Raw genomic sequence first — 10635 nt, forward strand, 5'->3', positions numbered from 1 at the left:
CATGTTGTTCACAGTGGAACGTCAATAAAGGGGGTAAATAAAGTGATCAATAACGTGTAAACCAGAGGGCAAAATTTGGACAGAGCTACAGCCTCTGCTTTGTGTCTTTGGCCAGAGAGAATTCTGAAGAGTAGAGGAATAGAAATGCAATGGCAAAGGGGTAGCTAAGAGATCATAAGAGATCCTGTTGCATGTGATATTGACTGGATCAACGTTCTACACCTAAAACCTCTGTAATAACCACTAACATGATACTGGAAGATAAAAGAAGGAGGTAGGAGGGGAGGTTAGGTTAGGGTAAAGTAAATCAAATAACACTGAGGCCAGCTGTTTCCCAATTATCTCCAATTTGAGCCTACATCTGTAGGCTTTGTCCCAAATGGCACGCTATTAGCTATGAAGTTCACAAAAGTGCACTAAATAAGGAATAGGGTTCCATTTGGTATGCCAGTGTACACTCAGCGGCGGGAGGGAGGGTGAAGAGATGAAAAGACAGAGGTCTTCTTGCAGGGAAGATCTCTCTAAGAGGTTCTGGATGGTGTTGTGTTGTGATAAAGGGCTTATGTTGCTAAGATACTGGAAGCAGTGTGCATGCAGGATCTACGGGGGGGGGGGGGGGGGGGGGGGGGGGGGTCACAGCCAAAGTGGTTTCTGAGAGGTGATGGGGATGATGACGTTTGGTCCTCAAGATCAACTCCAAACGCATGGGAAATACACATATCTACTGGGCTAACTTTTGACCCTAACCCTTTTTGACCCTAACCCCTTTTGACCCTAACCCCTTTTGACCCTAACCATTTTTAACCCTAACCCCTTTTGACCCTAACCCCTTTTGACCCTAACCATTTTTAACCCTAACCCCTTTTGACCCTAACCCTAACCCCTTTTGACCCTAACCTCTGAGAGGTGATGGGGATGATGACGTTTGGTCCTCAAGATCAACTCCAAACGCATGGGAAATACACCTATCTACTGGGCTAACTTTTGACCCTAACCCTTTTTGACCCTAACCCCTTTTGACCCTAACCCCTTTTGACCCTAACCATTTTTAACCCTAACCCCTTTTGACCCTAACCCCTTTTGACCCTAACCATTTTTAACCCTAACCCCTTTTGACCCTAACCCCTTTTGACTTTTCCACAAAATGTGACTTCCCTTTTTACTTGTACACACCTCATTGTACATGTGGTCACAGGAATCAACCAAAAACCAAACTGTTCTGATAGAATACACCTGGACATGGACAGACACAAGAGGGAGATTGGGGCTGCCAGATTGCTTAAGTATACTGTATAGTATACACTGAGAGTACAAACCATTAAGAACACCTGTTCTTTCCATGACATGGACTGACCAGGTGAATCCAGCTGAAAGCTATGATTCCTGATTGATGTCACTTCTTAAATCCAATTTTATCAATGTAGATGAAGGGGAGGAGACAGGTCAAAAAAATGTAAGCCTTGAGAAACTTGAGACATGGATTGTGTACAGTATGTGTGCCAAAATATTTAAGTGCCTTTCAACGGTCTAGCGCTAGGTGATTCAGAGCCTCAGTCCCCGGACCACTTTCAGCGAGGGCTCGTTCTAGAGTGCACATACTCCAGTACTCAGGAGGTGGTTAAATGGTTCCATGGGGGTTGAATCTCAGAGGCAAATTAATAGCAGATCTGTCGGGGGAGATTCACGTTACGGCACAGGGGAATTCAATTACAGTGGCTACAAACCTGGTTACAGCTGGAGGGGAGCCAGGAGAGGCTTGAGCCCGCTCACCTACACAGTCAAATCGGCAGAATGAATTCAACTACCATGGAGTCAAATGCAACACTATTTGACCCCCATTTTGTGTTAAAACAACTCTGGTCATGGTGTTGATATTTTGGAGGTAATTAAAATTATATATTTGTTGTTTTTAATTAACTACCTGAACATTTTACACTTTTCTGTGTTGTTTTGAATGAACAATCAACTACAGCAGAGTACACTTACCTTTCAATTGACTTCCTTTGAGTTATAAAGGTGTAAAGATTTATTTGAATATTTCTTAATGTGTCACATTATGGTGGTTTGCAGTGTGATATTCAATCTCTTTTCGAAGCCAACGAAATGGAAGATGACCAGAGCTTTTACGTCTCTCAAAACTTGCATTTAGAATGCCTGACAGAGTAGGGGAGGAAATCCAGCACATGAAGACTACCTACACCATGTAAACTGGAACAACTATCTCACTAACAGTTGCTATATATCCAACCACATACAGATTGGATTAGTATAAAAAAATGTATATTTCTTATATTTGTGTAGCATAAGATCCCTGTCCGAATACCCATACTAGCGTACTAGATAGAATGTGAAAAATGAATGTTTTATAGTACTTGAAATTTTGAAAATAGTGCTAAAAATGTGTCCTATAATGCGCGATTGCGTTGACTCTAGCCATTCGTTCATTTTGGAACAGCATGTCAATTTATCTGATTAGCACTAGAACCACATTTTTCTCCATCCACATTGACTTAAAACGAAGGGAGCAGAGAAGAAGAGGAGTGAGCTGGCTAACTGCCACACAGCCCTGGCTGGTTCATTCTGTGCTGTGTGTCACCTGACTGGACGTCCCCCCTCTGAAGGCCCCTCTCCAGCCAGGCGAGGCAGGGACAGTGGCACTGTCTGCCAGAGACAAGCCAGGTGATATGGAAGGTACTGCAGGTGTAAACTCCCTAGGGCTTGGGAGGAGCAGGGCAGTCTCCTCCTTCCTTAAAATATAGAAACTCCTGTCAAACCAGGAATTAACCCTTCATAGATGGATAGAAGAGAAGGTCAACACTATATTGAAGCATGTCAAGCTATTGTCGATGTAGCCATTTTATCAAGGTGAAAAGGCTAAAAGTAATTTTCATGGTGATTTTAGCCAATAGGCATCCAGTATCTAAACTACCAGGTTTATAAATGTTTTTCTGGTATTGTCAACTTTTAGACAGTTCAAGGTACCTCACTGTTAAGGAAGAAGCGGGTCATCCCTGCAGATATCTGGAGTACAGTGCACATACACAAAATACAAAGCCACCATCTCAAGCCAAGACTCAGCCAGCATGGTTATTTTGTGCCTTGAGCTAATTCATGTGACCACTCCTGATACAAGCATCATCTGGGGAGCTTACATAAACATACAGCTCAACAGTGGAGAGCTGCTGGGACCTATATAAACAGGGGGAGTTCTGATATAGTAAAAACAACAGGATCGTGAGGAAAGAGAAACAAATACAGCAGTCTGTTCCCACACTTAGATATAAGGGTTACATGTCTGTATCACAAACTCTCTGACTGATATAATCAAAAGACAAAGAAAGTGGATTAGACTGATCTAGAATGCTGTATTGGAACACATCACACAACTGACCCATTGTAGCCTATGGGAAAGAGATGGTATTGTGTGGAGTCTTGATTTTAAGTTTGAGTAATTTTTTTCACTTGCTCAATAATGAATTTACAAGCCCTTAAATTTCAATAGGGGACTGATGAACTCTTTCCATTCCCCAGGTCTGTAAAACAGCAGTTCTTTGGAAGAGCACATCTTTATATGTAGTAGAGAGAGAGAGAGTGTAATAGAGAGAGAGAGTGTAAGAGAGAGAGAGAGTGTAAGAGAGAGAGAGACCCCCAAAGACCCAAAACGCATCCTATTCCCTAGTGCACTACTTTTAACCAGAGTCCTATATGTCCAGGTTAAATGTGGTGCACTATATAGGGGATACTGCCTTTTGGGATGCACGCTTAGTCTCCTGAATTGTTTTTGGAATATTCTACAGAGCACATAGACATGATCTGGTGAGGCTCGCAAACACAAGTTCCTTCTGACATAGAACTTGATACTAAAAATGTCTTATCTCTTACAAACATCCTAAGTAATTTAAGTGGCCGAACCAAACATTTCCCCTCCCTCAGACACAACCTATAAAGGCCTAGTTTACTGTAAAGCAATTCACATTTCAATAGGACAGACGCAATGATACAAAGGGCCATACAAAGGGCCCCCAAGTGGCACAGCGGTCTAAGGCACTGCATTTCAGTGCCAAAGGCGTCACTACAGACCCTGGTTTGATTGCAGGCTGTATCACAATCGGCCGTGATTGGGAGTTCAATAGGGCGGCGCACAATTGGCCCAGTGTCATCCGGGTTAGGGTTTGGCCATCATTGTAAATAACAATTTGTTCTTAACTGACTTGCCTAGTTAAATAAGGTAAAATAACAAATAAAAATGATTTAATATACCATCAAAACGCCAAATTATCAATAGTAAGCCGAATAATAAGAGGGGAATGAGAGATGACATGCATGGAGTTTTACAAATCAAGAGCTCTGAGCTCTGATGGTCAAAGTTTTTAAAATGAATAAAATAGAGCCGTGGGCCTCAACATTTTATTAGGAACATAATACAACACAATGAAACCAAAACAGCATATAACTGTTGTTTCTCTACAGGCCTATCCTTCGCAAAATCTCAATAACAAAATCACCCCATGTTCCATCCCAATTCTTCTGAAGTCTACAAACCCTAAACAGTAAACACTGTAACTTCAGGAGGATGCTCATCTGTGGCAGCACTAGCATCTCCATTCTGCCTCATAATTCTAGAACTTCTTCCAGAACTGTTATTTTTCCCCCTACATTCTTAAAACTTCCGTTTTACCCAGTGCGCTCTGATTGGCTTCGTATACGTGTTTTTTTCGCTATCTAAAATTAAATGGATGCTTTTGCTAATGGTCTTCTCCATGATAACAACTAGGGAACTGAGCAATGGTCAATCGAGACCGTTTCCGTAGCAACAAGCATCAGCAGCACCTCAAGACAAATGCAGCATCATTATATATCACTGTCTATTAACCAGTGAAAAGCGGTGAATGTGGGAAACATTCGTTCTAGCAATAATGAGAGACATTGCATTCCTGTATTTCCTAATGGGTATTCGGTCAATTATGAGAAATTGAATTATTTGCAATAAAATAGGCCTTTGACTCAGCAATTATGCTCCAACCTGTCATAATAACATTGCCACTTGGTGGAAGGCACCCCCCAAAATCCATCTTTAAACTAAAAATATTTGGTAGACTATTCCATGCGTAAAGTTACGTTCACATGTATCAATTTATTCATGAGTAATAAATGCGTCGCCTAATAAGAAGTTTATAAAACAGGACTTACCTGCTTCCATACAAAGGCATCCTTTTCGTTTAACTTCCAAGACCCGACCACATGGATGGCAGACAGTATAACTCCAGTGATAACGGCAGCCCGCATCCGAACCGGGAGCAGCGTGTAAATGACATGGATAAAAAACACTGTCCACCAAATTCCCTCAGAGGCACTTTGCGGATGTACGAGGAGGACCCCAATCACTTGTAATACCAGCACGACTAGAATGACCACATAGCAGACTATCCACATGTGGTCCTGATGAAACCCGTTCCGATTGCACACCACCATCAAGATGAGGATAAGTAAGATGGCCAAAGAAAAGACCACAACGTAAGCTATCCGGCATCCTCCCCCCGCGCAATGGAATGTCAGCATAACCGCGCACAGGAGCACCAAAACGGCCATGAGCATGGTCAAACTGCTCTGGTTGAGCCGGAAAAAGTAACGCTGGTAAAGCCTCTCCAACTTCTCCGATTGGAATTTCTTGGATCTGAAAATCTGCATCGCGCTGCTGCAGCACGCGACCATGGAAAAGTGAACTTCAGACATGAGTTCCTCCTCCTCGGGTTTGGTGCCCTTCACTCTACGGTCCTCCAAGCCCAACTCCACAGACTTGGGTCTCACTTCCCCGGCTCCATCTGCGTGTTTAGGGGACGATCGGTTGTTGTTTCGGCTCTCCTCTCCAGTGCCATGCTCTTGCCACGCAGATCTAGACCTAAAACTGACCCTGCTAACCATTGTCGTGGCTCGTCCTGGTCTGGGCTGTCGGTCGGGATCATCATCTCCTTCAGTCCATCTGCTGTTCGAACGGGCGAGCTTTTTGCTCGGAGATCTAGCCGAGTATGGGCATCCGTTGGCAATAGACTCAGACTCGCCCCAAGCTGATCTCAGTTCAGTCCCTCCCCTCAGCCCAGGCGCACCGATTCCGGGCGGGCTAACACTGTTAGATCGGGACATGGTATTTCTCAGATAAAAATAATAGAAAAAGCAACGCACAGGACCACACACGTGCCTGCTCAAAGTTTCTTATGAAAGCCAACTCGACCCTAACCTTTTCAAGAATTAGGCTATTGTTCTTATTACAATTTTGTTACATTGTTACAATGTTTTCTTCAGCGGCAGGTCTATGAAACGCCTGGTAAATCAGTGACGAGTTAATTCTAGAGGTAAGGTAACAATCAGAGGAGGTTAAAGTAAATTAAATGTGTCCAGTTAAAAGTCCACTATGGTAGAACAAATGTGTGTCCAGGATACTTTTGAAAATGTGATGCATAGGCCTATTCATGACTTGGGATACATTTGGCAGCAGATGGTAAAATGCTCTGAAAATCTATTAAAATCAATGAAATAGGAAGAAAAGTCACCTGGGAGATATACGATAACAACAAACGCAACTCTGGTGGATAATATATTTCCAGGAGAAGTTCGTTTTAATTAATTATAATCCAAACATGAAGCTCTGTATGCAGAAATGTTGCCGAATGTTGTTATATAGGCCATGGAATAAAAACGTTACACAACTCCAATAGTTGGCCATACAAACATCTATTACGTTGCAAATATGTTGCTCAAACACTTTATTTAAAAAATATATGAAAATAAAAAATGTGATGTTGTGGGGGACACTCCCATATTGACGTCTAGGCTACTTTAGTTGAGCGTCTCATCCAGTGCTAGAAGTCGTACACCTGTGCATCTCATTGCAGCCTTGTCGATGCTTGGATGGTTACATCCGTACAATTAATATGAAAATGTATCCACTCACTACTGTACATCGCTCTGGATAAGAGCATCTGCAAAATTACTCAAATGCAAATGAAATGTAAATTACGAAACCGTCACAGTACGACCCTCGCGCGCTTTCATTGCCGAGCAGAGGAGAGGAAGACTCCGCGATTCCACACACCCAAAAGCCCACACACCCACATCCAAAAAACGGTTCTCATCGGTATTAGCCTATGACTGCATAGTATGACAAACTGCTAAATCCCTGAAGACTCAATCCAGTTTTGATCCATGCGATTCATGCAGCACACATCACAAAACGACACCGCAGCATTTGGTCCTAGTTCCGTCCCCTATTTGGATTCCTGCAACGTCGAACGTAAAGTATTCAGACCGATTGACCGGAATTTTAAAAAATTCTGCGCGCAATCCCTGCAGGGTATGATATGGAGTCATGCATTGTGGTTGTAGGCGATCAATCAGGCAGGCATCATCGGTTTACTGCTCGTTGTTGTTGGGTTGCCATTCAACCAAATGTGATTCCGAAAGTCGGCCTTTTGCGCATTTCCATTGGATATGAGTATGACAAGAGTATGACTTTCACTTTGAAGCTTTTCATTGGCTTTCGACCGTGTCACTTGGAGACGCGACTCCTGCGCGGTCTCCCGTGTTTGGATAAATGGGCGGGTCTGTGATCACAGCTGGACCTCGAGCGAAAGCAAATTAAACCCCGAAGTGCTGCTGGACCCCCATGTAGCTTATTTGGTGGGTCATATTGATAAGCAAATAGAAGACACTTGTGTCTTTTGCTGTGACCTGTGCAGCAGACCTAATTGATTTTGGGTGTGACTTCTGCCACCCTGGAAACCAAGGGTCATTTTCCTTTTATGGTCTCTAGACCAAAGCCTGGAGGAGACTGCTATAAATTTCAGTTGACAGCCCTGTACCTTGCAAGTCAATGTCATTCTTGAGTCAAGTGGCCAAGGTATTTGTTGAGTTAGTGAGATATAGACAAGTTGAGCAGTATGGTGGGGCGAAATCTTTATTCTAATAACTTTCCAGACTTGTTCTCTCTCAGTTATCATTTCAACTCATAATGTAGTCCATGATAGTAATGATATGAACATAGGGTTACATATGATTAACCTCTTGAAACCACATGTCGATCTAAATTCCGCAATTTTAACGGCATGTTTGTCATATGACCGCTTGGAGAAGGTTTTTTTTTAATGCTGAGAGGAGCTCTCTGTGACTCTGTCACATGTATAACTCCTTATATGGCCATAAAAAAAACAGGAAGCTAAGATCCCAACCACACCAAGTCACCATTTTATATATTCCGTGTTTTTTTCTTTGGTCACCTGATAAACCGATTGCATGAATTACAACCAGGAGAGACAATATGCTACTGTGTCTACTATCTATATCGTGTTGCACGCAGCACGTCCTAAGAACATGCTCATTTTAGATGTGGTATTTGTATTGTAAATTGTAATGACACTGGCTGTGTGTCCAATGACTTCTTACTAATTCTTAACCTAATTAGCCTCTTGAAAGGCGGATAGTGTATATGTTTCACTTTCCAGGGACAGGACATTCTGGAAACAAGCATAATAGGATCACTGAAACTACACAATGGTAAGGAACTTGATCGCATGTTTCAACATCAGAGTCCGTCATTATGGCATACAGTATCATTGCCTTTGTTGGTGAGTGAAACAAATGGCTCTGAATAAAATGAACACAAACACACAGAGTAGGGAAGTGCACGTGACCCGTGTCTTCCCGACAGCCCTACTATCTGTCTTTTTTTTTAACCTTTATTTAACTAGGAAAGTCAGTTAAGAACAAATTCTTATTTACAATGAAGGCCTACCCTGGCCAAACCCTCCCCTAACCCAGATGACGCTGGGCCAATCACCCTATGGGACTCCCGATCACGGCCGATTGTGATACAGCCCGGGATCGAACCAGGGTCTCTAGTGATGCCTCTAGCACTGAGATGCATTGCCTTAGACCGCTGTGCCACTCGGGAGCCCCAAGCATTAAAAAAACTACCAACATCTTGATCATTAATTCTGTTATATTACTGTGGGAATCACAGTGAGGATTAAACCTGTATTCAATAGGCATTCGTGGAAACGTGAGACTCACCCCATTTCTTCCAATGGAAACTGATGTCTTTGCCTGTACCTGGACATACTGGAAATGCAGTGACCCTGGCCTGTGTACAGCATCAGCATGCGTTTCGGTCCTCAGTTTTGATGTACATAAGGGGCGTGGTGGTCAATATAGAACAACAGGAATCTGATTTATGGGATAAAGTTAACCTGCAAAAGCAGTCGTCCACACGTGCACTGGCAAAAAGTGTCTGAATATAGTTATTTATCTAGGGGGAAAGGGTACAACTGTAACATCCGACATAGCTTTGGCATAGAACACTACTGCCATCATGTGAGTGGTAAATGCATTTGTTCCACATCAGTACTGCTTCATCGCTCTCTCTCTCTCACACACACACACACACACACACACACACACACACAGTAATCAGATCACAGATGTGGATCATCAAAACAGTCCTCAAAATTGAGAAAAAAAACATGAAATCTGTTTTACTTCCCATGTTAAGAGTTTATTGTAAATATATAGTTATATAACTAATCATACTTATACAAAGTCTGCTGGTCCCCATGCAAAACGTTTGTATCAAAAAGCTCAGTAGAACCGGTGGATGGAATAGCATTGTGCCATGCTTTTTCCATACTGTAAATTGTACCAAAGTATCATCACTTTTGTACATGCAAATGTACTCTAAAAAATGCTGGGTTAAAAACAACTCAATTTGGGTTATTTGGTTACCCAGCGCCAGGTAAATATTGGACAGAACACGTGCTGGGTTATCTTGTCCCAGTCAGTTGAGTTGTGTGAATAACCCAAAATGTTTGGTTGTCTGGATTACCCAAACATGGGTTAATTTTACCATCAGTTTTTAGTAACCATCAATTGGGTTGACCCAGCAGCTGTTTTTTTATTTTTATAAATGTAATCCATAGGTAATTTTCAGGAGGTGTGGCCTACAAGGGGCGTGGTTTTCAGAAAATGTTTGGCCACCTGTAAGAGTAAATGTAATTCCTGTGCATCATGTTAGGTTTGTATACGGCAAATTCCAATTTTCCTTCAATAGTTTTTTGCACGTTACATATTCTAATACAATATTCATAACATTATTTACATATCCCAAAATTGGGATATGCATAGGCACTCATTCCTCTCACAAGCATTTCCAACAGTTCTGGCCACACTTAATAAATGTCCTCCTCTACACCAAGGGAATGTTAAATCAAGTTAGTTGGAATGTTGGGTGGTTGTTGATGTACTAAAGACACCTTCAGTTCACATTGCTAGCTCAACTCTTTCATAGGGGTGTAGACTACATTTAAGGTCAACAAAGAACAGAAACACAGGAACTCAACAACTACCAGGACAACGGGACATTTGGAGAAAAGGAGGGAAACAGACATTATTTATGAGAACAATGGCTTGCAAATAGTAGGCCTTTCACAGCATCATTCAGGGTATCATAAATATACGCAGCTCAAAGAACATCAGGCCAATACCCGTGTGAGGTAACTCCTGATCGATGTCTACAACTGCATGCAGAGATGCAGTCCCACAGACAGGGATCACTACTCAAACACAACCTGGACACTTTTTTTGTAGGCT

General features: G+C 42.3%; 1 protein-coding gene across 3 annotated transcripts in view; it reads right to left on the reverse strand.

The window, feature by feature from the left end:
* The window catches only part of LOC129816599 (adenylate cyclase type 5-like), a 137022-nt gene extending 129570 nt beyond the window's left edge, over positions 1–7452 (reverse strand). For all 3 annotated transcript variants that reach the window (XM_055871281.1, XM_055871280.1, XM_055871282.1), the window contains exon 1: positions 5191–7452. In XM_055871281.1, the coding sequence (XP_055727256.1) occupies positions 5191–6141 (951 nt within the window). In that variant the 5' untranslated portion in view covers positions 6142–7452. The remainder of the gene's footprint in view (positions 1–5190) is intronic.
* Positions 7453–10635: the final 3183 nt, after the last annotated feature.

The sequence above is a fragment of the Salvelinus fontinalis genome, chromosome 19, assembly GCF_029448725.1.
Source record: "Salvelinus fontinalis isolate EN_2023a chromosome 19, ASM2944872v1, whole genome shotgun sequence".
Taxonomy (NCBI): domain Eukaryota; kingdom Metazoa; phylum Chordata; class Actinopteri; order Salmoniformes; family Salmonidae; genus Salvelinus; species Salvelinus fontinalis.